This window comes from Phaenicophaeus curvirostris, unplaced genomic scaffold (genome assembly GCF_032191515.1).
Source record: "Phaenicophaeus curvirostris isolate KB17595 unplaced genomic scaffold, BPBGC_Pcur_1.0 scaffold_69, whole genome shotgun sequence".
Classification (NCBI taxonomy): Eukaryota; Metazoa; Chordata; class Aves; order Cuculiformes; family Cuculidae; genus Phaenicophaeus; species Phaenicophaeus curvirostris.
Window position 1 is genome coordinate 786,145 of NW_027206691.1, and position 26,036 is coordinate 812,180.

At 58.3% G+C, this 26,036-nt stretch overlaps 5 protein-coding genes across 7 annotated transcripts; 4 read left to right on the forward strand and 1 right to left on the reverse strand.

Annotated features, from left to right (window-relative positions):
* Positions 1-80: 80 nt before the first annotated feature.
* LOC138734262 (centriolar and ciliogenesis-associated protein HYSL1-like) lies at positions 81-7,037 on the forward strand. The gene is made up of 2 exons (XM_069881855.1): positions 81-153; positions 6,158-7,037. Exon 2 carries the CDS (start codon positions 6,188-6,190, stop codon positions 6,920-6,922), a length of 735 nt encoding a protein of 244 aa, XP_069737956.1. The 5' UTR covers positions 81-153; positions 6,158-6,187; the 3' UTR covers positions 6,923-7,037.
* LOC138734261 (tRNA pseudouridine(38/39) synthase-like) lies at positions 1,330-8,777 on the reverse strand. 2 transcript variants are annotated; one of them, XM_069881853.1, is made up of 5 exons: positions 8,754-8,777; positions 4,692-5,088; positions 2,979-3,541; positions 1,911-2,101; positions 1,330-1,638 (listed from the first exon to the last, which is right to left on the reverse strand). In XM_069881853.1, the coding sequence occupies exons 2-5, from the start codon at positions 5,076-5,078 to the stop codon at positions 1,403-1,405; spliced, it is 1,377 nt and encodes a 458-aa protein (XP_069737954.1). In that variant the 5' UTR covers positions 5,079-5,088; positions 8,754-8,777; the 3' UTR covers positions 1,330-1,402. The 2 variants fall into 2 exon arrangements, with proteins under 2 accessions (XP_069737954.1, XP_069737953.1); XM_069881852.1 differs by lacking the exon at positions 8,754-8,777 and adding an exon at positions 5,381-5,907.
* Positions 8,778-8,855: 78 nt separating this feature from the next.
* On the forward strand, positions 8,856-17,027 carry LOC138734179 (ATP-dependent RNA helicase DDX25-like). Of its 2 annotated transcripts, none has more exons than XM_069881752.1 (11): positions 8,856-8,897; positions 8,987-9,050; positions 10,784-10,919; positions 11,003-11,095; positions 11,198-11,300; positions 11,958-12,087; positions 12,451-12,628; positions 13,398-13,635; positions 14,096-14,258; positions 14,421-14,612; positions 16,311-17,027. In XM_069881752.1, the coding sequence occupies exons 1-11, from the start codon at positions 8,868-8,870 to the stop codon at positions 16,370-16,372; spliced, it is 1,389 nt and encodes a 462-aa protein (XP_069737853.1). In that variant the 5' UTR covers positions 8,856-8,867; the 3' UTR covers positions 16,373-17,027. The 2 variants fall into 2 exon arrangements, with proteins under 2 accessions (XP_069737853.1, XP_069737854.1); XM_069881753.1 differs by having other exon boundaries at positions 11,973-12,087.
* LOC138734224 (V-set and immunoglobulin domain-containing protein 10-like 2) lies at positions 16,630-23,231 on the forward strand. The gene is given in 11 exon segments (XM_069881798.1): positions 16,630-16,830; positions 17,763-17,898; positions 17,980-18,339; positions 19,073-19,432; positions 19,927-20,059; positions 21,332-21,474; positions 21,622-21,903; positions 22,133-22,240; positions 22,243-22,368; positions 22,462-22,758; positions 22,846-23,231. Coding segments are annotated over 11 exon segments (2,532 nt in total).
* A 274-nt stretch (positions 23,232-23,505) lies between these two features.
* Positions 23,506-24,725, forward strand: LOC138734180 (centriolar and ciliogenesis-associated protein HYSL1-like). Its single transcript, XM_069881754.1, has 2 exons — positions 23,506-23,582; positions 23,875-24,725. Exons 1-2 carry the CDS (start codon positions 23,562-23,564, stop codon positions 24,637-24,639), a joined length of 786 nt encoding a protein of 261 aa, XP_069737855.1. The 5' UTR covers positions 23,506-23,561; the 3' UTR covers positions 24,640-24,725.
* The last annotated feature ends 1,311 nt before the right edge of the window (positions 24,726-26,036 follow it).

Here is a 26,036-nt window from a genome sequence, read left to right on the forward strand (position 1 = left end):
GAGTGAGCGGTGGGCGGTGCTAGAGCCTTCCGGCCAATCGCACGCGCCGAGCGGCGTCCTCGCCGCGGGGAGGCCCCGCCCCTTCCGGCGGTTGAAACGCCGCGGCCGTTGGGGCCGGAGTCGGTACGGGCGGAGCGAGAGCGCTGGATACAGGTACCGGGGCCGGGATAGGGGAGCGGCTCCGAGGGCCCGAGTGCGCCCCGAAACTACGAGTTGTCGATATTGGACTAGAGTAAAGCCTTCGACACAGTTTCTCACAGCATTCTGCTTCGGAAACTGTCACCTCTGGCCTGGACAGGCGCACACTCTCCTGGGTGGAAAACTGGTTGGCTGGAGGGCCCAGAGAGTGGTGGGAAATGGAGTTAACTCCAGCTGGAGGCCAGTGACAAGTGGGGTTCCCCAGGGCTCAGTGCTGGGTCCAGCCCTGTTCAATGTCTTTATCAATGACCTGTATGAAGGCATCGAGTGCACCCTGAGCAAGTTTGCGGACGACACTAAGCTGGGTGGAAGTGTCGATCTGCTGGAGGGTCGGGAGGCTCCAAAGGGATCTGAACAGGCTGGACCGCTGGGCTGAGTCCAATGGGATGAGGTTTAACAAGGCCAAATGCCGGGTTCTGCACTTGGGGAGTGCCCAACCCTGAGCAGCTACAGACTAGGAGAAGTCTGTCTAGAAAGCTCCCTGGAGGAGAGGGACCTGGGGGTGTTGGTTGACAGCTGACTGACCATGAGGCAGCAGTGGCCCAGGTGGCCAAGAAGGCCAATGGCATCTTGGCTTGTATCAGAAACGGCGTGACCAGCAGGTCCAGGGAGGTTCTTCTCCCTCTGGACTCGGCACTGGTGAGACCGCTCCTCGAATCCTGTGTTCAGTTCTGGGCCCCTCACCACAAGAAGGATGTTGAGGCTCTGGAGTGAGTCCAGAGAGGAGCAAGGAAGCTGGTGAAGGGGCTGGAGAACAGGCCTTATGGGGAACGGCTGAGAGAGCTGGGGGTGTTTAGCCTGGAGAAGAGGAGGCTGAGGGGAGACCTCATTGCTCTCTCCAACTACCTGAAAGGAGGTTGTGGAGAGGAGGGAGCTGGGCTCTTCTCCCAAGCTGAAGGGGACAGGACGAAGGGGACAAATTTTTCACGGCAAGGGTCATTGGGCAGTGGCAGAGGCTGCCCAGGGAGGGGGTTGAGTCACCTTCCCTGGAGGTGTTTAAGGGAACAGGTGGATGAGGTGCTGAGGGACATGGTTTGATTGATGGTTTGATCAATCCCATGATTGATGGGAATGGTTGGACTCGATGATCCGGTGGGTCTTTTCCTACCTAGTGATTCTATGATATTCTTAAAAAGAGCACTGAAAACCATGTATTTTTTTTTTTTTTAACATAAAAACATTGTCAGTTGCGGGCCCTGCACTGTCACTCAGCACCCAGGCGGAGCCGCTTGCTGCCGGGGCTCTGCTCCCTGCCATGGCCTGGCTGGGGCTTGGCAAGGCGGCCGCGGGACACGAAGTGCTGGACGCGCTGCTCAAGCCCCTCACACCGGGGCCGTGACAGCAGCGGCTTGTAGGTGCGCGCTCGGACCCCTTCCACGAAGCCGCTGACCTGGCTGCAGAGCAGAGGTGACACAGTGGCATCCCCGCTGCTCCCTGCACCTGTGGGACAGTTGAAAAAAAACCACCAGTGGGTTGAGCAGCCACGACACCAAACCCAAACGCTGTGCTGGAGTGTTCAGCCAAACCCTCAGCCCCATGGCAAACTCCGGGGCTGTCCTCTGCAGGGGCAGGAGTTGGACCCAGTGAGCCTTGAGGGTCCCTTCCCTCTCAGGACATTCTATGGTTAGCCCTTTCTCTCACAGTGTTTTGTTTTTAACCTGTGGCCCATATTCCTCCCCCATCACCAGGTACTGCCCCAACTCCATCCTTACTCTTTCCGGCAGCCACGGGAGCAGCGTCCAGCCCTCGTAACATACTGCGCAGCACTTGAGTCTTGACTGCATGGTTGGCCCAGAGCCGCTGGAGGTGTGTAACATTGAACTCGTGCACTTCTCGGTCGTACAGCCACTGTACGTTCTCAAACTCGCAGTCGTGCAGGACAAGGGGAAACTCGACTGCCATGCTAGGGAAAAGGAGAGAAGGTGTTACCTGTGGCTACCTAGAGGAATGCTTGGATCAGAAACAGTGTGACCAGCAGGTCCAGGGAGGTTCTTCTCCCTCTGGACTCGGCACTGGTGAGACCGCTCCTCGAATCCTGTGTTCAGTTCTGGGCCCCTCACCACAAGAAGGATGTTGAGGCTCTGGAACGAGTCCAGAGAGGAGCAAGGAAGCTGGTGAGGGGGCTGGAGAACAGGCCTTATGAGGAGCGGCTGAGAGAGCTGGGGGTGTTTAGCCTGGAGGAGGCTGAGGGGAGACCTCATTGCTCTCTCCAACTCCCTGAAAGGAGGTTGTGGAGAGGAGGGAGCTGGGCTCTTCTCCCAAGTGACAGGGGATAGGACGAGAGGGAATGGCCTCAAGCTCCCCCAGGGGAGGTTCAGACTTGACATCAGGAAAAAAATTTTCAAGGAAATTTTTCAGGCTGCCCAGGGAGGGGGTTGAGTCACCTTCCCCGGAGGAGTTTAAAAGACGGGTGCATGAGGTGCTGAGGGGCAGACTGATGGGAACGGTTGGACTCAACAGTCCAGTGGGTCCTTTCTAACCTAGTGAAAACACATCTGTCCTTTTGACTAGAAACAGCCTCACCTTTTACAGAATTCCTTTTTCAGATAAGTACAGAATTGGTTTTGATGAAATAGCAAGGACTAAAGTAATCGAAAAGCTTGCTGAGAGCAAGGTAAATGGGATTCCTAGGGATATGTCCCAGAGAGGCTGCTAGCAGCTCACTTCCATACTGTAAGGACTGCTTCACATTCTAGCAGAGAAGCAGCGTGCCAGCAGCACGTTTCATACAGCCGTTGCTTTGAGAAGCAGTCTCGGAGGTTTCCCCACGTTCTCCTTACCTGTACTGTGGTTTCCGGGGGTTCTTCTCCACATCCAGCAGCTCATCGATGATCTTGGGGCTCTCCATCCGCTGCCCAATGAGGAAGAGGATGGCCATCATGCAGCGGACTTGGTGATACAGGAACGCCTGTCCTGTCACTTCAAACTGGCACAAGCGGAAGGGATCCTGTGGCCCCGTTTCTCCGCCTGTCTCTGCCCACGTCACACTGGCACTGAGGATTGTTCTTTGGAAGTTGACCACCCCATTGGCGACGTCCATTTTACAGAGGTTACGGAAATCATGGGTCCCCACGTACCTCTGGGCTGCCGTATGCATGATGGCCACGTCCAGGTCAGCGCAGGGGAAGAAGTACCGGTAGGTTCTCTTGAGGCAGCTAAACCTGGCGCTGAAATCGGGCTCCACGGGGGCCCAGGCCAGCACCCGGATGTCGGGTGGGAGCACCCTGTTCAGAATATGGGTGTAGCGGAGCTCCTCTCCCTCGCCTTTGCTTTCTGAGGCACCCTCGTGGCCGTTGAGCTTCTTCCCCTCCGACAGGTTCGAGCGGAGATCCAGGGAAATCACCTGTGACAGAAGGGAAGCTGGGATTAGATCACAGATGGCCGCACTCGGCAGGTGAAGCCAAGACTTCCTACACCACTGTGGAATAAATTTAGGATCTCCTAAGATGATGCCATCTTAAATCAGGTGCTCTCAGCACTCCTTCCTGCAGGGAATGCTGCAAGCGCCTCTGCCGTGGCTCCAAGCAGATGCTATGGATTCCTTTAATAAAACAGAGCTCTGCAGACTGCCTGCTTAGCCCGGTCTCCAAACAGCTTCAACTTCAGGCCCTGGTTTAGGGATATAATATGCTTTTTTTTTGACTGTAAGGCAGTAACATCTTGGCTGTCTGGGAAACCTGTTCTGGGGACAACTTAATTACGTCGCAGGTGCCTGGATGCTTTAAACAGTGCAAGAAAAGGCAGCCTCTTATTTCATGTGGCTCATCTCGTGGAGAACCAACCACCCACCCGAGCCAAAACCACCCTGTCAATGCAAAATGATTCTATGAAAAGCTAAGGCAGCTCTTCTCTCCTGGCTCAGGAAGTGGGAGAGGCTGGCTCAGCAGCGAAGCCGTGCTTTCCTGGTGGCTCAGCCAGCCTGATGGCTCCATGCCCACAAAGCAGGCTGGCTGGCTCCCCTCCCTCCAGCTCCTGCTCCCACGCTCTCTTCCGCTGGCTGCGGCTCCCCTAGACCCTTCTGCACAGGAATTCAGCTGCCTGGCTCTGCAGGAAGCTCTCAAAGTCTTGGATTTGGTTTTCTTTGGTGGGGTTAGGGAGTTAAATTGGCTGTGAGGGCTCTGCCAGGCACTGCAGTCAGTGCAGGAAGAAGTGCATCTGTGGGGGAAGGGGCATCTCCCCTCTTCTGGCAGTGCTGAGCTGTTGGGAGGCTGCAACCTAAAATGCATTTCATCCTCTCAAAACAGGTCTCTGGAAAAACCTAGCATTAATATGGAAAACAACCTGCACAAACAAATAATTGGAGGGTCTAAAATCATCACCCCCCTTGCAAGAAGCTGTCGCCAGGCTCACTTCCAGATTTAAAAGCTGGTGGCTTTTCAAAAATGAGCCCAACCTGTGCTATCTTGGCTCGTCACTGTGGGGCAGTAATCCCACCGGATTTCCATCCCATGCAAGCAGCCCAGAAATCCAGGAAAGCCAGGGGGGATCCTCACCTGTCCAAAGGCACTGACACCTTTGTCTGTCCGCCCACAGCGGTGGTAGTTGGAGGTCTGTCTGTTGTCCACCAGCCGCGTTTTCTTCAAGGCTTCAAAGAGCTTCTCTTCGATGGTGTTGTCAGTATTCTCCTGGCTGGCGAAGCCCTGGTAGCCCCAGCCCAGGTAGGCAATCTTCAGTGCTACGTGTCTGCGGCCATAGGCAGCAAAATCGAATGGCCGTTGCTGGCGTTTCTTGGCTTTTCCAGGGGCCGAAGGAGCCTCTTCTCTCCCAGCACTCTCCTTGTCCTCTCGTAGCTTCTCCTGCAGCCGCTTCACCTCCTCTTCCAGCTCCTGCACCCTCTTCAGGAGCAGCTCTTGGTTGGTTGCCATGCTCCCCTCGGCCATAGCTGCTGGTCTGCAGAGAAAGGAGGAGATCAGGGGGTTGCATTTTTATTTGGCTTTCATCACTCCTAGAGGCTTGCTTGGTAAAATAGTGGTTATCATGGAATAATTCTTTAGTTTTCAACTCCTCCATATTTCTGGTGGGGCGTGGGAAGGGCCACAGGCACTTAGCTCGGACAGTTTCATCTCACTCAACTCTTGTTTTGCACTTTGGAATCACTCCCCCTCCCCCAGGTGCTGCTGCTGCCACATGATCGGCTCTGCTCCGTCAGCTCAGGCGTGGCGGCAGCACGTTCCCAGCTTGCCTTTTGCGATCCATGCAGAGCCATCGCGGAGCCCTTTCCATTTTCACACCGTGCTCAGCCAGCATCAACACTCCAGAGAGCGCGTGAACGGCTGCCATTCATCCCGCCGCACCATCTGCTCCAGTGTTTCATAACGGCACCCTGCAAACTTGTGGTTTTTCAAACCCGCTTTGCAGCACAAAGTATTCTTAGGCCTGTGGAGCAAGTGGAAACTATGTCCGGATCCCCTTTCACAGCAGGGCTTGAGGTTTACTGTAACCAGACTCAAACAGCCTTCAGGCTACCGTAGACAACACCTAAAAGTACCGACTGAGCCTTTTCCTTCTCGGAGGCAGGAAAACGCCCTCTTGGATGCCCCTGGGTTAAATCGGGACCAGATACTACCATGTTTATAAAAGAACAAGGGAAGCCTGATCTGTGAAGGTCCCTTCCAACCCAAAGCATTCTATGATTCCGACACCGTTATGACTGCTCGGCGCTCACAGGTTGGGCTGAACCTGTCCTGTCTTTGTCCATTATCCCCTTCATACTTTGTGTAATTCAAGCAGGAATTCGGGGGTTGCTTTACAGCTGTGCTGTGCTTCCATCTGCTGTAAGGAAAGGGCCTTTCGCTGGCAGCGGGAGGTTTGGAATTGCAGCCAGCATTCCCAGGGCCCCAGAGACCAACCACCACCTAAATTGCACCCCTGACCCCCAGGCACTGAGGGTCCAAGCCCTTGATCTCTTCAGCCAGCTTAAATGTGCCACGATAAATTAACTGCAGTTTATTTTTTGCAGGATCCACCCAGTCTGGCAGAAACTAAGGAGATGTGGGGACCGGAGCGGTGTATCTGGGTCACTCCGGCAGCTGAGGAGCAAGCACAGCCCAACGATGATCTCTATGCCCAGGCCTCTCTCGGTCTAGGGGTGCGATCAACCCTTCTGGCATTTCCTGAGGATCAGAGGGGAAGCAGGAGGATGGTCATGAAAAGAAAGGTGCTGAGGCACAGACCTGATGGAGGAGTGGAGGTCTTTGACGAGTCGGGGAGCAGCACCAACACCCGGAGCCTGAGGCAGAAGATGCTTCATCATAGGCCAAGCCCAGAAGACAGCAGCTCTGAGGGGGAAATAGAGTCAAGCAACAGCTCCCATCCCTGGTGGCCCCGCAGGGACAGCCCCTGCTTTCTCCCTGCGGATTTGGGGAGCCAGAGCTCTCATGATTCTCATTACAGAGCTGCAGCAGAACAACCCAAGTCCTTCATTCCTCCGCGGTTCGAGCTGCTGGGCCGTAACCGGGGGAAAACTGACTGCGTGGCCAAATATGTTGACTATAAACGAGATTGGGAGAAATTTGGAATCCCAGGGGAGGATCGGTGGAAAGAAGTGCGCTGGGGCATCCGGAAGAAGATGCTCTGTGAGCCCGAGCTGCCCCACCGTCCGCAGCACCTCCCCATCCCCAACAACTACACCGTGCCCACGGAGAAGAAGAGAGCTGCCCTGTGCTGGAAGGTGCGCTGGGACCTGGCCAGGGGCCTCCTGCCAGAGAAAACCACTCCCTGGTAGCACCTTGAGCCCTGCTCCTTGCCTGTGAGGCGGGAACTGAGCACCAGCTGCTTTTATCCGCCTCAAAGTTCTCGACAATTTCTAAAAGTTCCTTTAATAAAGTTTGTGAAAAGACTTATGGTCTGTGGGCTATTTTATAGAATCATGGAATGGCTTGAGTTTGAAGGGACCTTAAAGAACATCCGACCTGGCCTTGAACCCCTCCAGGGATGGGGCAGCCACCCCTGCTCTGGGCAACCTGGGCCAGGGCCTCCCCACCCTCAGAGCGAAGAATTTCTTCCTAATGTCTAATCTAAATCTTCCCCCTTCCAATTTAAAGCCATTGTCCCTTGTCCTATCCCGGCACTCCCTGATTAAAAGCCCCTCCCCAGCTTTCCTTGAGTCCCTTTCAGTACTGGAAGCTACTCTAAGGTGTCCTAGGAGCCTTCTCCAGGCTGAACAACCCCCACTCTGTCAGCCTGCCTCATAGCAGAGGTGCTCCAGGCCTTGGATCATCTCTGTGGACCTCCAGGAGTTGGGGGTTCCTCACAGGGTGGGGGGTCTCTCCTGGGATGAGATGTGGATTCCTCCTAGGTGTCGAGAGCTCCCTCCCGGCATCTGGGGATCCCTTATAGGGTGGGGTGGGGGGAATCCCTCCCTGTTTGCATGCTCTGCCCAGTTTTGGAGGCCTCATCCAGGTTTAGGGGGTCCCATCACAATTTGGGGAGATCCCTCCTCATGTTTGGGGCCCCTCCTGGGATGCAGGGTTCTGTCATGGTTTGGGGTGATGCTTCCCAGTATTTGGGGCTCCCTCACAGGTTTTGGGGTCCTTCCCACAGCTTCAGGCTCCCTCCTGGCATCTAGGGCTCCCTCTCAGGATCCAGAGGGTCTGTCCTGGGATTTGGAGGATCCCTCCTGAATCGAGGGTCCTGCCCAGTTTTGGAGGCTCAATCCTGCGTTAGGGGGTTCTGTCATGGTTTGGGGAGATCCCTCCCATGTTTTGCAGACCCTCACGGTGCTTGGGGCGCCTCCCAGTTTGGGGTGTTGCTCCTGATGTTTGAGGCTCTCTCCTGGGTCCTTCCCGGAGTTTGGGTGTCCCTTACGGAGGGGGAAATCCCTCCTGGTTTGGTTTGGCAGTCCTACCCAGTTTTAGGGGCTTCCTTCTGTATTAGGGGATACTATCATGGTTTGGGGACATCCCTCACAGGGTTAGGGTTCCCTCCTGGTATTTGGGGCTCCCTTCCAGGATTCACGGGGTCCTTCCTGGAGTTTGGGGCTCCTTCCCTGGTTTTCGGGTCCCCCCCTGGGATTCAGGAGGTCCTCCTGGGGGTTTGGGGCTGCCTCCTCATTGTTTGGGGAGATCCCTCCTGGTGTTTGGGGCTCCCTTCTAGGGTTTGGAGAGATCCCTCCCGGTTTGGGGACTCCCTCTTGGCTTTGGAGCCGCCTCCTGGGATGAGAGATGGATTCCTCCCAGCACTTGGTGGGCCCCTCCTGGGATTTGGGGGGCAGCTCCCAGGCTGGAGGGGAGGCTCCCTCCTGGGATTTGGGGGTCCTTTACAGGGTAGGGGGATCCCTGCTGATCTGGGGGTTCTGCAAAGTTTCGGGACTCCTTCCCAGGTTTTAGGAATTTCTTACAGGGTGGGAAAGGCCCCTCTGGGGACGGGGCTGGATCCCTGCCCGCTGGGGCCCCTCCGGAGACTTCCTCCCGCTTTGGGGGGATCCCTCCCAGCCTTGGGGGCTTCCCCGCTCTTTCGGGGGCTCCCTCCCGGGGTTTGGGACTCCAGGTTTGCGGTGGGGCCCTCCCACCTCGGAGCCGGGGGTGTCTCGTCCCACCGGCCCCCCCGGTCCCCACCTGCGCCGCCGCCGCCCGGAAGTAACCTCCCGACCGGAAGTTACCTCCTCGACCGGAAGTGACCTCCCGACCGGAAGTGACCGCCCCGACCGGGCCGCTCGGGGTCGCGGGGCGATGGCGGCGGAGCGAGGCGGGTGGTGGGAGGTGCGCGGCGGCCCGTGATCCCTTGATCCTGTCCCCGCCCCGAGCCGCCCCCGCCCCCCGCCTCGTAACGCTCCGCTCTGTCCCCGCAGCGCCCCCAGCACCGGCGGGGATGGCGGGAGGAGCCGGAGGAGGAGGAGGAGGAGCAGAGGAGAGGTGAGGGGGGCAGTGCGGGCCGGGCTCAGCGCGGCCTCTGGCAGCGGGTGTGGCCGCGACTGTGCTGTCTGGCACTTCAGTTTCAGTAGAGCTGTGCTGGCACCTTCAGTTTCAGCAGAGGCTGGGGGATGATGTGGTTGGAGCAGCCCTGAGGACAGGGACTTGGGGTGCTGGGGGAGGAGAAGATCCACATGAGCCGGCAACGTGCACTCACAGCCCCGAAACCAACCGTGCCCTGGGCTGCATCCAAAGCTGTGGGACCAGCCGGGCCAGGGAGGGGATTGTGCCCCTCTGCTCTGCTCTGCTCTGCTCTGGTGAGACCCAACCTGGAGCTCTGCGTCCAGTTCTGGAGTCCTCAGCACAGGAAAGACATGGAGCTGTTGGAGCAAGTCCAGAGGTGGCCACAGAGATGATCCAAGAACTGGAGCGCCTCTGCTATGAGGATGGGCTGAGAAACCTGAGGTTGTTAAGCCTGGAGAAGGCTCCAGTGAGACCTTAGAACAGCTTCCAGTGCTGAAAGGGGCTCCAGGAAAGGTGGGGAGGGGCTCTTGATCAGGGAGGGCAGGGGTAGGACAAGGGACAATGGCTTTAAATTGGAAGGGGGAAGATTTAGATTAGACATGAAGAGGAAATTCTTCATGCTGAGGGTGGGGAGGCCCTGGCCCAGGTTGTCCGTCTAAGTTATGGCTGCCCCATTCCTTGAAGTGTTCAAGGCCAGGTTGGATGGGGCTTGGAGCCCCCTGATGCAGAGGGAGGTGTCGCTGCCCATGACAAGGGGGCTGGAATGACGTGATCTTTAAGTCCCTTCCAACTCAAACCATTCTGTGACACCAGCTTGGGAGGAAGGGTCAGTCTGCTTGAGGGCAGGGAGGCTCTGCAGAGGGACCTGGCTAGGCTGGATCCATGGGCTGAGACCAATGGGATGAGGTTCAACAAGGCCAAGCGCTGGATCCTGCACTTGGGATACAACAACCCTGTGCAGCTCCAGGCTTGGGGATGAGTGGCTGGAACGCTGCCCCATGGAAAAGGACCTGGGAGTGTTGGCTGACAGCGGCTGAACATGAGCCAGCAGTGGCCCAGGTGGCCAAGAAGGCCACCAGCATCCTGGCTTGGATCGGCCATGGGGTGGCCAGCAGGAGCAGGGCAGGGATCGTCCCCCTGGACTCGGTGCTGGTGAGTCTGCACCTCAAATCCTGGGTTCCGTTTTGGACCCGAGAAGGACATTGAGGGGCTGGAGTGTGTCTGGGGAAGGGTCTGGAGAACAGGAGGAGCTGAGGGACCTGGAGCTGTTGAATCTGGAGAAGCGGAGACTGAGGAGAGATTTCATTGTTCTCTGCAGCTCCTGGATAGGAGGTTGTAGTGAGGTGGATCCTGGGCTCGTCTCCCCAGTGACAGGTGGTGGGATGAGAGGAAATGGCCTCAAGTTGCACCAGGGCAGGTTTAGGCTGGGCATCAGGAAAAAATTCATCACTGAAAGGGTTCTCAGGAGCTGGCAGATGCTGCTCAGGGAGGTGGTAGGGTCACCATCTCTGGTGGATTTAAAAGCCAGACAGATGAGGTGCACAGGGATGGTTCAGTAGAGGACTGGGAGGGTTGGGATTGATGATCCCAAAGGTCTTTTCCAACCAAGTGATTCTATGATTCTGTGTGAGAATTGGAGAGGGAGAGAAGGGAAGAAGGAAGAGGAAGGGGAAATGGGTGCTCTTCTTCCTCACTGGTTCCTTCCTTTCCAGAGCACCCGGCAGAATCCTCCCTGCTGAACAAGCTGATCCGTATGTCCCTGGTGGAGTCGAGTCAGAAAGTGGAGATCCTGCAGCAGGACCCCAGCTCCCCGCTCTGTTCCATCAAATCCTTTGAGCAGCTGCCCCTGTAAGTCATGGCGGGTCAGGCGCGTACAGCAGGCGAGCAGCCGCCTCCACTCCTGACACGCCGTCCTATCCTCTGTCTTACAGGAAGGAGGAGCTTTTGCAGGGGATTTACATGGCAGGCTTCAACCGGCCATCCAAGATCCAGGAGCAGGCTCTGCCCATCATGCTGGCGTATCCGTGAGTAGCCACGCTGCGTTGGTGGGCCCTGGGTTCCTCGAGGCATCCCCAGCCTCGTGACACCCGCCCCTTGTGCACCACTAAGCAGTCTTTGCCTTGCAGGCCCCAAAATCTGATTGCCCAGAGCCAGTCAGGGACAGGGAAAACAGCAGCTTTTGTCTTGGCCATGTTGAGCAGAGTTAGTGCCGCCGAGAAATACCCGCAGGTAACACAGGAGAGGGAGAGCTGAGGCAGGAGGGCTTTGCTGGAGCCCGTGAGGTGCTGTTAAGGGCAGAGCTCTGGTTTGTGTCCCTGTCCCTCTGTGATCCCGTCTGCTGGAGGGGATAGTGAAGCCCCAGGGCATTCGCAGCAGCAGGAAGGGCAGAAGGGAGGTGGTGCCCGCCCGAGGCAGGTGCTCACACTTGCTGGCAGTGGATTAAGCCAGGCTTTAGAGAGCCTGGAATTTAAACGCTGAAAATCAGGCGCAGAGGTGCTGGCTTTCTGGTGGCTCCAGCAGCCCCACGAGCCCTGGTCACCTCTGCCCACAGAATCAACTCTGCCAGCTGCGATTTAAAGTCTCTCATCTCAAGTACAGGGGGTGATTTAAACACTTGCTTTAAATCTGGATGCGGAAACCAGTGTCACCGAGCTTCCAGAGACATATTCCCTCAAAAGCAGCTACGGTGACTTCTTTCTGCCCACACACCCCTTTAGCTGTGCTGTGTTCCCAGCTCCTCAGCTTCCCCTGTGCTCTGGAGTGACTTGAGCAGCCTGGGATCTTCTCGTGCTCTTCCTGCCCTGTCAAAATCCCTTGTCGTCTGCCTGGTGTTCCCTGTCCTGGGAGCACCCTCGGCTTTCCGACGAGGCGTTTCTTGCCTGACAGTTCTCTCCCTCAAAGTGCCTCTGCTTGGCTCCCACCTACGAGCTGGCCCTGCAGACTGGGAATGTGGTTGAGACCATCGGGAAGTTCTGCGCCGACATCAAGGTTGCCTATGCTGTCCAAGGAAACAGAGGTGAGTCCGGTCCTGCCAAGCACGATCATGGAAGTGTCCTGTGAGTACAGGGATCTTCTCGGAACCTTGAGCTACCAGAAGCTGCACAGACCTCCGTGCAGCCAGTAAAACTCTGTCTGTATTCCCCGCTCCTGCTAAGGAGTCTATTTTGCGATTGCTGGCTGCTTTCAGAGTGCCCCCTGCACACGTGGGGCTGGTTTCTACCTCCCCAAGGCTGTAGGGAAGCGTCAGCCCTGATTGTGGTTAAAACCTCCAGCTCCACTTTGCGATGGCCCCCCTCAAAGGCCAGAATCTGAGATGAACAAGTGAAAAATGCGCTGGTGTTGGTTGGAGGTGGTGGGCTGCCATTTCCTGCTCTGGCAGTTCCTCAGGGCGTGGCGCTGGAGGAGCAAATCGTCATCGGGACGCCAGGGACAATGCTGGACTGGTGTTTCAAACGTGGCCTCGTAGACGTGAAGAAGATCAAGGTGTTCGTGCTGGATGAAGCTGACATCATGATCGACATGCAGGGCCTCTCCTGCCAGAGCATTCGCATTCAGAAGTGAGTGATCATAGAATCGCTTGATTGGAAAAGACCTTTGAAATCACTGTGTCCAACCATCCCTGTCCATTACTAAACCAGATCCCTGAGCACCTCATGTGCCCGGCTTTTAAACCCCTCCAGGGATGGGGACTCGGCCACCTCCATGGGCAGCCTCTGCCAGCGCCCCAGAACCCTTTTGACGGAAACATTTTTCCCAATACCCAGGCTAAATCTGCTCTGGCGCAATTTTAGGCCATTTCCTTTCTTCCAGTCACCTGTCCCCTGGGAGAAGAGCCCAGTACCCACCTCACCACAACCTCCTTTCAGGGAGCTGTGATTTATAAGGTCTCCCCTCAGCCTTCTTTTCTCCAGGCTAAACAACCCGAAGCCCCTCAGCTGCTCCTCGTAACCCTTGTTCTCCAGCCCCTTCCCCATCGTCCTGATGGCTGGCATCCTGCTTCCCTGGCCTTTCCCCCTCTTTGCTTAGCTTTGAGTGAATTGGTCTCCAAAGGACCTGAATGCGCAGCAAAAGAGAGTCCCTGTGATGCTGAAGATGCATCCAGGGAAAGGTGAGCCCAGGGACCCGGCTTTCTGTAAAACCGTATCTGTGAAACACACAGGAAGACTTTTATTTCGCTTACCTTTACTCTGCCCAGTTACAGCCCTTGGATTGGTTTCTCTTGAAGGCAACACAAAATCAACTGAAATGAGCTTTTATCTCTCTGAGCGAGCAGATCTGGGCAGCTGTGGCTCCTCTGGGCTGACCAGTCCTTTTTCCCTGCTCCAGGGCTCTCCCCAAGGACTGCCAGATGTTGCTGTTTTCCGCCACCTTCAAGGAAGCCGTGCGAGCGTTCGCCATGCGGATTGTATCCAATGCCATCGTGATAAAGCTGCGTGAGGATGAGCTTACCCTGAGCAACATCAGGCAGTACTTCTTTATATGCGAGAGCCAGGAGGAGAAGTACAGAGCCCTCTGCAACATCTACGGCTGCGTCACCATCGGCCAGGCTGTTGTCTTCTGCCAGGTAACGCAGCTCCGCCTGCCTGGGGACAGCACTGGGTTTGCAGTCAGTGACAACAGGAATGGTTCCTTTTCCAGTATGCATGTGGAGGGCTTTTCCCCAGATCCTCAAAATCATGGAGCAGAGCCCAGGGAGGGATGGGGAACGCGTTGCCAGCACTGAAAGGACAGTGATATGGCAAAGGCAGCTTTTAAAAGCATCTCTCCTACCAGCTGGGACTGCCTTTGCCGGGCTTCCACGGTCACCAGTACACCCTGTTTTTCCTTGCCCTTTGTGACAGAAGCTTCCTGCTTGTTTTCATTGTTTTGATCTTGTTTTGCGGTGTTAAAAAGCACCAGGAGGTCCCTCGAAAGGAGCAGGAGACTCAAAACAGGGGGAAATAGCAGTGAAGGGTTGGCTGGGAGGGAGCAGAGCGGTGGGAGGGCTGCTGCGGAACCTCAGCCTGCCTCTCGCCACACCTCAGACTCGGAGGAGTGCGAGCTGGCTGGCGGCGGAGATGAGCCAGGACGGGCACCAAGTGGCGATGCTGACAGCGGAGCTGACGGTGCCGCAGCGGGCCAACATCATCCAGCGCTTCCGCGAAGGAAAGGAGAAGGTCCTCATTGTCACCAATGTCTGCGCCAGAGGTACCTCTGGAAAACCCAGTGCCCCTTGCAATTCCGAAGGGGGTGAAACACACCTCCTGGCATCTGCTGCTTCTGGTGGCAGCATGGCTTAAGGCAGGGATCCTACGGGATATGTTGGGCCCAGGGAGCCTTTCCCGCAGCCCTGATCTCACTGTTTCTCAGGGATCGATGTGCAGCAAGTCACCATCGTGGTGAACTTCAGCCTCCCCACCTCTCGGAGAAGAAACGAGCCAGATTTTGAGACCTATCTCCACCGCATCGGGCGAACTGGACGCTTTGGGAAGAAGGGCATCGCCTTCAGCATGGTGGAAAGCTGTAACGTGGGGCTTGTGCACAAGATAGAGGAGTATTTCCGTAAGCATTCACATGTATCTGCCTCGCTGGGATAGGTTCTGGGACTGGTGATCTCCCTTCAGCTCATTTCCCATCTGCAAAGGGACCTTATTGGGCTGCTCTTCTCCCTGGGCGTGTCTTACTCGGCACAGGCACCAGGTGGAGCCTCCCTTCTGTCCCCCTTGCCCTTTGAGGGGGTTTTTATCCATAGCAGACGTTTTCAGAGAAACAGAATCACAGAATGTCCTTAGTGGGAGGGGACCCCCAAGTCTCATCAAGTCCAACTCCTGTCCCTGCACAGGACAACCCCACAATTCACACTGTGGGGCTGGGGGCGTTGGCCAAACACTTCTGGAATATTGTCAGCCTTGGGACTGCTTCCCTGGGAGCTGTTCCTGCGCTCCACCACCCTCTGGGGGAAGAACCTTTTCCCAATGTCCAACCTAACCCTGCCCTGGCATCTTCATGCCATGCCCTCATGTCCAGAGGGAAGAGCTCAGTGCCTGCTCCTCCTCCTCCCCATTGAGGAAGCTGCATAGCGCGATGAGGTTTCTCTTCAGTCTCATCTTTTCCAGGCTGATCAGACCAAGGGACTTCAGCCACTTCTCATACACTTCCCCTCTAAACTCTTAAACTCTGTGCCCTCCTCTGGACACTCCAGCAGCTTTAGATCCTTTTTATCCTGTGGCTCCCAAACTGTCCCCGGTGCTCAAGGTGGGGCCCCAGTGCGGAGCAGAGCGGGACAATCCCCTCCCTCGCTTGGCGAGCGATGCCGTGCTGGATGCACCCAGGACGTGGTTGGCTGCCAGGTCACTGCTACCTCGTGGCCGACTTGCCATGGACCAGAACCCCCTGATCCCTTTCTGCAGGGCTGCTCTCCAGCCTCGCGCTCCCCGGGCTGTCCGTCCATCCGTGTCCCAGGGGCAGAACAAGGCCCTCGCCCCAGTTAAACTCCCTGCGGTCGTGATTGCCCATCTCTCCCGTTTGTCCGATCCCTCTGCGGGGCCTCTCTGCTCTCTGGGGTGTCAGCAGCTCACCCACTTCCATGACATCCCCAAACTGAGTTATTAAACCTTCCAGTCCCGCATCCAGGTAATTTCTGAGAATGCTGAGGAGCGCTGGCCCTGGGATGAACCCCGCGGAATGCCACTAGGGACTGGTCGCCAGCCTGATGTGACCGCAGTCACTGTGACGCTTTGATCCAGCCCCTCAGCCCGTTCTCCCCACCCAGCACTGTGTGTCCAGCTGGCCACTGGGCCGTTTGTTCAGTAGCCTGAGATTTTGTGTGTGACTTGCCAGGGCCTTCACAGGCCCTGTCCTCCCCTGAACCTCCCCTGTCCTGCATCGGTTTGGAGGTGGGAGGAGAGGGTGGGAGCGGCTTTGGAAACCGATTGGGACATGCTGCTTCTGGCTTGGGACCTCTCACTTTCGGACAAGGTGCTTCTGGCTTAGGGCTCCTCTCTCGGACACGCTGCTTCTGGTTTGGGGCACTTCTTGCTTTCAGAGTCCAGGCCACTGCACTCCCTCACTTGGCACTGTGCCTTCTCCCAGTTTCCTTGGCTGTTGCTTGAGGGCCGTGGACTGGAAATCCCACCCACACAGGAGCGTTCCCACCCATGCCTGTGCACGCAAGCGGCACAAATGCCAGCTCACCGGCGGCCGGGCTTTGGTTTTACCAGCTCGTGCCCAACACTGGCAATTTTTGTTTCCTTCCTACAGAGACCAAGATCAAGGAGCTGGACCCAGATGACATGGATGAGCTCGAGAGGCTGGAAAACTGAGTGAGGACCAGGGGTGTGCTGCCCCCCCGTCCCAGTTTTGGTTCAGGAACAGAAGGAAAAGTTACAGGGGAAGATGTTCCAGTTCTCTTAAGAGTTTCCCCACATAGTTTGGCTTTGTTGGGATGCTGGGAGGAGGCAGGGGAGCCCTCAGCCCCAGCGGTTCTTGTCCCTGGTTTTGTTCTGGTTCTGTGGCCGAGGTTTTCAGAGCCCTGGCTCTGCAGGGTGGGAGGAATCCCCATGGCGCTCGGCTTGGGGTGATGCTCCTCAGCGGCACCTCTGGATGCGCTCAGAGTGGTCAGGAAACGGGGAAGCAGCAGGAGCTGGCTCCAGAACTCCGCTGCTTGTCTCCAGGCAGCAGCGACAGGTACCTTTCTGCCACAAAAACCTGGAGAAAAAGCTCAGAAAGAAAGAATGGGGAGAAAAGCGGAGTTGTTAGAAAACGGAATGACGGGCTCTCGGTAGGTGGCGGCAGGAGCTGCTGTCGCGGAGCCCGAGTGGAGCAGTTTGGGGACTGGAAGAGCCGGGAGCTCGTGGGCTGCTGGGCAGGGGTCAGGGGTTGTCCCTTCGCTGTCACCAAGCCTGTCTCTAACAGAATGGAATTAAATCCTTGCTAGGGTGGTGGTGTTCCTCCTGTGCAACAGGAATTTGGAATTTATCCCTACGCTCAGTGCAGACGTGTTTTTATTGGCTCCAAGTGTTGACGGTTGTGTCCTTAGCCACCAACATCCCCTGCTCCCCTTGCTTCAGCTTTCCCAGTTGCTTTACAAACCTGACCTGTCCAGGCAGAAACTGTGCCCGGAGCCGTCTGGCAGCAGCTCGGGGAGCAAAGCCTCAGCTGGCTCTGTAGCCCCCCGGCCCGGCTTTACCCCACAGTGGGCGTTCGATCCCCAAACCTCTTTGCAGGCAGCCTCACACTCTTGGTTTGCTCCGGCTGAGCCCCTTCCTCAGTGGACACAGGCTCTGGGGGTGGGATCTGGCCCGCAGACCCCTCTGGTTGGGGCGCTCCCCCTGCGTTGTGTTACAGCCTGGCTGCCCCCATGAATGTTTTATGGGCTGGGGCTGCTGTGGAGAGGGAGATGAAATATCAAACCCCGCTTGCCGCCCGGCTTCCCCAGCTCCCAGACCCCGCATGCTCCGCCACGGGGCTGTGGGAGCCTATTTTCCCTTCCTTTGGCCATAAAACAGAGGCTGGGGGGGTGAGTGTGGGACAGGGATCAACCCCCACCCCTGGGGGATGGAGGCAATGCTGCCGCTCCTTGAGCGAGCGCGCCTGTCCTCAGCCCTGAGATTGCAGGGACCGAGGCCGGTGGCAGCACCAGGTTCCTTCCAGCCCGCACGAGCAGGCTGATAAATAATTAACGGTTAATCAGGGCAGGGCTTAATTCCCCAGGGGAAACCAGAGACGAGGTTGGCGCGGAGAGCGCAGCCCTGCTTCGCCATCGCTCCGCGCTGCTGGACATGGCGCCATGGCACGAGGCTGGGCAGCGCCGCACTGGAGGGGACCGTGGGCGCTGTGGCTGCTGCCGGTGCTGGCAGGGGGTGAGCAGAGCCCCCGAGCCCCGGCTGCCTGGGCGCAAGCGGGCCCTGACCCCGCTGCCCCCCGGCAGGGCAGCCGCTGGCGGCCGGAGAGGCGGGCTACGAGGAGTGGGCAGTGACGGGGGTTCAGGGCCGTGCGGTGGAGCTGAGCTGCGGGCGTGTGGCGGCGGCACCGCCGGCTGTCGTCTTCTGGAGTTTCGTGGCGGAGCCGGAGGGCTCAGGGCCGCCGCGGGCAGTGGCCGTGGGCTCAGGCAGAGAGGTGGCAGTGGCCCCCGGCGCGGGGACGCTGGGCAGGGTGACCCTGCGCAACGGGACGCTGGAGCTGCGGGAGCTGCGGGCGGCCGCCCAGGGGCGATTCCTCTGCCAGGGGCTCTTCCCGGAGCGTGGGCGACTCCACGTTGGCTACGCCGCTGTCCTCTTGCGCGTCTTGGGTAAGCACTGGCCGATGGCCACCGTCGCGTTCCCGGGGATCCCTGCGCTTGCCCGTGAGCCCTAGAGTCTTTCACAGGCCAGCAGTGTGTGCTGCTGGCCACTGAAGAGCCTGCTAGCCCATGGGAGTCTTCCACTGGCCAGTGTAGCATGCTCCTGGCCAATGAAGAGCTCAGTAGCCACTGAAGGGCCCCACTACTCACTGAAGCGCGCCACTAGCCAGTGTAGAGCTCTGCTAGCCAACACAGCGGCCTGCAGCCAGTGCAACACTCCACTAAGCAGGAAAGCACCCCATTAGCCAACGTGGCACCCCACGAGCCAACGTAGTGCTGTGCTAGCCAACAGCATCACACTAGCCAACATAGCACCCCACAAGCCAACGTAGCACTGGGCTAGCCAACACGGCAGCACACTAGCCGACATAGCATTCCACTAGCTGAAGTAGCTCACCATTAGCCAGCGAAGGGCCCCATAAGCCAAAGCAGAGCCTTGCTGCCCGGCAAAGCACCCCACTAGCCATCGTAGCGTCCTGCTAGCCAGCACCATCTCCTTGCCCTGGCCAATCCCGCATCCCAGTAGCCCCTAAGCGGTCACATTAGCCTGTCTGTGGCTGCTCTAGCTACTCCCCACGCCCACAGCCAGGACACCCCCTCATTAGCCCATAGACATTCTCACTAGCCATCCTGCTTGCTGCCATAGCACATCACTAGCCAATACACGGTCTGGGCTGGAAAGATGCCCCCTGTTGGGGGCCCTGGGGGCTCGTGGGGGGCCCGGGGGATGGGGCTGCTCACGGCTTGGTGCCCCCAGTGCCCGTCTCCAAGCCCTTTGTGCGGCCGACGGCGGCAGTGGCGGCGGAGGGGGCGACGGTGGCCCTGACGTGCTCTGTGCGGGAGGGGACCAAGCCGCTGAGCTTCTCCTGGCAGCACCGGGAGCCCCGGGGGGGTCCCCTGCCGTCCCCCATGGGGATGGGGGGCTCCGGGGCAGAGCTGCGCCTGACGCCCGCCAACCGGAGCCACGCGGGCTGGTACGCCTGCACCGTGCGCAACCAAGTCAACAACTGCACCAGCGAGCCCGTCTACCTGGACATCATCTGTGAGTGGCCTCACCTTCCCGGGGGGCTGTGAGGGCATCCTCAGGGCTGGAGATGCCACCATGGCCTGGCCATGGCGACCAAGCATCCAGCCACCTGGCTACTATGATGTGGCTGTGACCACCAAGCACCCTACCACCATGGTGGCCCCGTGGTACAGCCATGGCCACCACGTGCAGTGCCACCGAGGTACCTCCTCAGCCACCGCGTGGCCTGTCTGTGTCCATGGTCACCACGCACTGTGCCACCTCCACAGCCACCAGGCCAGCATGGTGTGTCCATGGCCACCATGCCCTACGGCACCATGGTGCCTCCACGCCCACCACCCACCCCGGGACGTCCATGGCCACCACGGTGATGTTCACAGCCACCATGGTGCACGTTTTCTAAGGAGACTTCCCAGCCTGGTTCCCCACCAGAGGGAGGATGCCCCAGGTGTGGCTGTGTCCCCTCTCTGGGGATGTCCCGATGACTGAGGGTCCCCATGTCACCGCAGATGGCCCCGACGAGCCAGCCATCAGCGTGGAGCCCTTCTCCCCTGAACAGGGGGTCTTCTCGGCGGGCGAGAGGGAGGACGTGGTGCTGAGCTGCCTGGCTCCCTCCAACCCCCCTAGTCGCTACGTCTGGCTCGTCTGAATCGCTTGATTGGAAAAGACCTTTGAAATCACTGTGTCCAACCATCCCTGTCCATTACTAAACCAGATCCCTGAGCACCTCATGTGCCCGGCTTTTAAACCCCTCCAGGGATGGGGACTCGGCCACCTCCATGGGCAGCCTCTGCCAGCGCCCCAGAACCCTTTTGACGGAAACATTTTTCCCAATACCCAGGCTAAATCTGCTCTGGCGCAATTTTAGGCCATTTCCTTTCTTCCAGTCACCTGTCCCCTGGGAGAAGAGCCCAGTACCCACCTCACCACAACCTCCTTTCAGGGAGCTGTGATTTATAAGGTCTCCCCTCAGCCTTCTTTTCTCCAGGCTAAACAACCCGAAGCCCCTCAGCTGCTCCTCGTAACCCTTGTTCTCCAGCCCCTTCCCCATCGTCCTGATGGCTGGCATCCTGCTTCCCTGGCCTTTCCTCCTCTTTGCTTAGCTTTGAGTGAATTGGTCTCCAAAGGACCTGAATGCGCAGCAAAAGAGAGTCCCTGTGATGCTGAAGATGCATCCAGGGAAAGGTGAGCCCAGGGACCCGGCTTTCTGTAGAACCGTATCTGTGAAACACACAGGAAGACTTTTATTTCGCTTACCTTTACTCTGCCCAGTTACAGCCCTTGGATTGGTTTCTCTTGAAGGCAACACAAAATCAACTGAAATGAGCTTTTATCTCTCTGAGCGAGCAGATCTGGGCAGCTGTGGCTCCTCTGGGCTGACCAGTCCTTTTTCCCTGCTCTAGGGCTCTCCCCAAGGACTGCCAGATGTTGCTGTTTTCCGCCACCTTCAAGGAAGCCGTGCGAGCGTTCGCCATGCGGATTGTATCCAATGCCATCGTGATAAAGCTGCGTGAGGATGAGCTTACCCTGAGCAACATCAGGCAGTACTTCTTTATATGCGAGAGCCAGGAGGAGAAGTACAGAGCCCTCTGCAACATCTACGGCTGCGTCACCATCGGCCAGGCTGTTGTCTTCTGCCAGGTAACGCAGCTCCGCCTGCCTGGGGACAGCACTGGGTTTGCAGTCAGTGACAACAGGAATGGTTCCTTTTCCAGTATGCATGTGGAGGGCTTTTCCCCAGATCCTCAAAATCATGGAGCAGAGCCCAGGGAGGGATGGGGAACGCGTTGCCAGCACTGAAAGGACAGTGATATGGCAAAGGCAGCTTTTAAAAGCATCTCTCCTACCAGCTGGGACTGCCTTTGCCGGGCTTCCACGGTCACCAGTACACCCTGTTTTTCCTTGCCCTTTGTGACACAACAGCTCCCAGGTCCACACCGGCCAGACCTACGCCATCTCTGCCATCACTCGCGCCCAGGCGGGCACCTACACCTGCCTGGCCGAGAATACCCACCTCCAAACCCGCACCCAGGCCACCACCGTCCTCACCGTCTACTGTAAGTAACCCTGGAACAGGGGCAGCCCCACGGGTGCCCCTGGGGCGAGATAGACCAAGGCAGCTTCTGGTGAGGATGTAGGTGTGAAGGGCAATGTGGGAGGAGGGTAACAGCCCGGCGTCCCCCAGCTCTGATGGTCTCCTGCAGATCCACCACCCGGCAGCCCCACCTGCTCTGCCCTGGCCACCGGTGACCTGCGGGACGTGGCCCTGCGGTGCCGCTGGCCGGGGGGCTTCCCCCTGGCACGGCTGCGCTGGGTGGGCCCCTGGCCTCCCGTGAAGGAGGATGAGGACGAGGTGGCGTCGGGGTCGAGTCTTTCCATGGCCACCAGCATCCAGCCAGGGGCGGCCACCAGGAACGGCAGCTCCTTCTCCTGCCTGGCCTCCCACCCCGCGCTGCCACGGGGGGCTACGTGCGGGACCACCCTGTGTGAGTGCCCGTGGGTCGTGTCCCCGCGGAGAAAAACCCTTTGTGACGCCCCGGTTGGTGGAGCCGCCGTGACCCTGTGCCGCGGCCACCCCGAGGGACGCGTGGCCGGGCGCTCATCACCCCAGGCGACCCCAAGCTGGGGGTGCCCGTGGCACAGTCGCCCGGGGTGGCTGTCACCCTTTTGGGGGACGCTTTGGCATCCCCGCCCTGATGCCTCTCCGTCCCACAGGGGTCCCAGCCGACGGCCCCTCCTGCGCGGTGGCGGTCACCAAGGGTAACGAGTACGTGACGCTGCGGTGCCGGTGGGAGGGGGGGACGCCGCCAGTCACCCTGCGCTGGGGGACCCCTCGCCCTCCACTGCCGTCCTGGTGCTGAGCACCCACAGCGGCTTGCGGGGCCGGGATTTTGTCTGCGCGGCCGCCCACCCGCTACGGGCCAACGGCGCCGAGTGCCGCCTCCGGCTGGGTAAGCCGGATTCGAAGCGGGCGTCCCCTCCTTGGGCCACGGTGACACAGGGGGGTCACAGGTCTCCGTGGCTCCGTGCCTCTCGCCGCACAGACGTCCCCAAGCTGGAGGCGGAGAGGAGCGAGGTGGCGGTGCTGGAGGGCGGCGAGGCGCAGTTGGCGTGCCGGTGGCAAGGCAGCGGCACTGACCTCGGAGCCACCGTGGCTTGGTACGACCCCAGGGAGCGGGAGGTGACGTCGGGGTCGGCCAAGTACCAGCTGGAGCGGGGAGAAGCGTGGCTCAACCTCACCATCTGGGAGGCCGAGTGGCCGGGGGACAGCGGGATCTACCGCTGCACCGCAGCCAACGCCGTAGGCACTGCCAGCCTCCCCATCCGCCTCCGCGTGGATCGTGAGTCCTGGGAAGCAGGGGTGGGGGGGTGGTCCTCGAGGTGGGTTTGGGGGATTCAGCCGCTCTTGCCGGGCGTTGTCCCCGCAGGGTACCCGGCCCCCCCCAACGTCACCATCAGCAAGCTGCGGTACACGCGGGCGCGCACCGAGGTGCGGCTGGAGTGGCGGACGCAAGGTGCTGGCAACCTCACTGGCTTCGTGGTGCAGCGGCGCCGAGCCAAGAAACATCCCCGGCGGGTGCTGGGCCCCTGGGAAACGGCCGCCGGTGACATCGAGCCCCACTCCCGTGACCGGCGCCTGGGGGGGCTGGACCCAGCCGTGATCTATGCCTTCCGTGTCCTGGCTGTCAACCACAGAGAGCCATCGCGGAGCCCTTTCCATTTTCACACCGTGCTCAGCCAGCATCAACACTCCAGAGAGCGCGTGAACGGCTGCCGTTCATCCCGCCGCACCATCTGCTCCAGTGTTTCATAACGGCACCCTGCAAACTTGTGGTTTTTCAAACCCGCTTTGCAGCACAAAGTATTCTTAGGCCTGTGGAGCAAGTGGAAACTATGTCCGGATCCCCTTTCACAGCAGGGCTTGAGGTTTACTGTAACCAGACTCAAACAGCCTTCAGGCTACCGTAGACAACACCTAAAAGTACCGACTGAGCCTTTTCCTTCTCGGAGGCAGGAAAACGCCCTCTTGGATGCCCCTGGGTTAAATCGGGACCAGATACTACCATGTTTATAAAAGAACAAGGGAAGCCTGATCTGTGAAGGTCCCTTCCAACCCAAAGCATTCTATGATTCCGACACCGTTATGACTGCTCGGCGCTCACAGGTTGGGCTGAACCTGTCCTGTCTTTGTCCATTATCCCCTTCATACTTTGTGTGATTCAAGCAGGAATTTGGGGGTTGCTTTACAGCTGTGCTGTGCTTCCATCTGCTGTAGGGAAAGGGCCTTTTGCTGGCAGCGGGAGGTTTGGAATTGCAGCCAGCATTCCCAGGGCCCCAGAGACCAACCACCACCTAAATTGCACCCCTGACCCCCAGGCACTGAGGGTCCAAGCCCTTGATCTCTTCAGCCAGCTTAAATGTGCCACGATAAATTAACTGCAGTTTATTTTTTGCAGGATCCACCCAGTCTGGCAGAAACTAAGGAGATGTGGGGAACGGAGCGGTGTATCTGGGTCACTCCGGCAGCTGAGGAGCAAGCACAGCCCAACGATGATCTCTATGCCCAGGCCTCTCTCGGTCTAGGGGTGCAATCAACCCTTCTGGCATTTCCTGAGGATCAGAGGGGAAGCAGGAGGATGGTCATGAAAAGAAAGGTGCTGAGGCACAGACCTGATGGAGGAGTGGAGGTCTTTGACGAGTCGGGGAGCAGCACCAACACCCGGAGCCTGAGGCAGAAGATGCTTCATCATAGGCCAAGCCCAGAAGACAGCAGCTCTGAGGGGGAAATAGAGTCAAGCAACAGCTCCCATCCCTGGTGGCCCCGCAGGGACAGCCCCTGCTTTCTCCCTGCGGATTTGGGGAGCCAGAGCTCTCATGATTCTCCTTACAGAGCTGCAGCAGAACAACCCAAGTCCTTCATTCCTCCGCGGTTCGAGCTGCTGGGCCGTAACCGGGGGAAAACTGACTGCGTGGCCAAATATTTTGAATATAAACGAGATTGGGAGAAATTTGGAATCCCAGGGGAGGATCGGTGGAAAGAAGTGCGCTGGGGCATCCGGAAGAAGATGCTCTGTGAGCCCGAGCTGCCCCACCGTCCGCAGCACCTCCCCATCCCCAACAACTACACCGTGCCCACGGAGAAGAAGAGAGCTGCCCTGTGCTGGAAGGTGCGCTGGGACCTGGCCAGGGGCATCCTGCCGGAGAAAACCACTCCCTGGTAGCACCTTGAGCCCTGCTCCTTGCCTGTGAGGCGGGAACTGAGCACCAGCTGCTTTTATCCACCTCAAAGTTCTCGACAATTTCTAAAAGTTCCTTTAATAAAGTTTGTGAAAAGACTTATGGTCTGTGGGCTATTTTATAGAATCATGGAATGGCTTGAGTTTGAAGGGACCTTAAAGAACATCCAACCTGGCCTTGAACCCCTCCAGGGATGGGGCAGCCACCCCTGCTCTGGGCAACCTGGGCCAGGGCCTCCCCACCCTCAGAGCGAAGAATTTCTTCCTAATGTCTAATCTAAATCTTCCCCCTTCCAATTTAAAACTGTTCCCCCTTGTCCTATCCCGGCACTCCCTGATTAAAAGCCCCTCCCCAGCTTTCCTTGAGTCCCTTTCAGTACTGGAAGCTACTCTAAGGTGTCCTAGGAGCCTTCTCCAGGCTGAACAACCCCCACTCTGTCAGCCTGCCTCATAGCAGAGGTGCTCCAGGCCTTGGATCATCTCTGTGGACCTCCAGGAGTTGGGGGTTCCTCACAGGGTGGGGGGTCTCTCCTGGGATGAGATGTGGATTCCTCCTAGGTGTCGAGAGCTCCCTCCCGGCATCTGGGGATCCCTTATAGGGTGGGGTGGGGGGAATCCCTCCCTGTTTGCATGCTCTGCCCAGTTTTGGAGGCCTCATCCAGGTTTAGGGGGTCCCATCACAATTTGGGGAGATCCCTCCTCATGTTTGGGGCCCCTCCTGGGATGCAGGGTTCTGTCATGGTTTGGGGTGATGCTTCCCAGTATTTGGGGCTCCCTCACAGGTTTTGGGGTCCTTCCCACAGCTTCAGGCTCCCTCCTGGCATCTAGGGCTCCCTCTCAGGATCCAGAGGGTCTGTCCTGGGATTTGGAGGATCCCTCCTGAATCGAGGGTCCTGCCCAGTTTTGGAGGCTCAATCCTGCGTTAGGGGGTTCTGTCATGGTTTGGGGAGATCCCTCCCATGTTTTGCAGACCCTCACGGTGCTTGGGGCTCCTCCCAGTTTGGGGGGTTGCTCCTGATGTTTGAGGCTCTCTCCTGGGTCCTTCCCGGAGTTTGGGTGTCCCTTACGGAGGGGGAAATCCCTCCTGGTTTGGTTTGGCAGTCCTACCCAGTTTTAGGGGCTTCCTTCTGTATTAGGGGATACTATCATGGTTTGGGGACATCCCTCACAGGGTTAGGGTTCCCTCCTGGTATTTGGGGCTCCCTTCCAGGATTCACGGGGTCCTTCCTGGAGTTTGGGGCTCCCTTCCAGGATTCACGGGGTCCTTCCTGGAGTTTGGGGCTCCTTCCCTGGTTTTCGGGTCCCCCCCTGGGATTCAGGGGGTCCTCCTGGGGGTTTGGGGCTGCCTCCTCATTGTTTGGGGAGATCCCTCCTGGTGTCTG

Coding starts and splice junctions, on each gene's coding strand:
- LOC138734180 (XM_069881754.1), top strand. CDS start 23,562: ATGACTGCTCGGCGCTCACAG. Junction 23,583..23,874: donor TGACTGCTCGGCGCTCACAG/GTTGGGCTGAAC, acceptor TATTTTTTGCAG/GATCCACCCAGTCTGGCAGA.
- LOC138734262 (XM_069881855.1), top strand. CDS start 6,188: ATGTGGGGACCGGAGCGGTGTATCTGGGTCACTCCGGCAGCTGAGGAG.
- LOC138734179 (XM_069881752.1), top strand. CDS start 8,868: ATGGCGGCGGAGCGAGGCGGGTGGTGGGAG. Junction 12,088..12,450: donor TGCTGTCCAAGGAAACAGAG/GTGAGTCCGGTC, acceptor CTGCTCTGGCAG/TTCCTCAGGGCGTGGCGCTG. Junction 13,636..14,095: donor AGGCTGTTGTCTTCTGCCAG/GTAACGCAGCTC, acceptor GCCACACCTCAG/ACTCGGAGGAGTGCGAGCTG.
- LOC138734261 (XM_069881852.1), bottom strand. CDS start 5,478: ATGGCAGCCGTTCACGCGCTCTCTGGAGTGTTGATGCTGGCTGAGCAC. Junction 5,089..5,380: donor CTCTGCATGGATCGCAAAAG/GCAAGCTGGGAA, acceptor CTTTCTCTGCAG/ACCAGCAGCTATGGCCGAGG. Junction 1,639..1,910: donor TCCCGTGGCTGCCGGAAAGA/GTAAGGATGGAG, acceptor ACTGTCCCACAG/GTGCAGGGAGCAGCGGGGAT.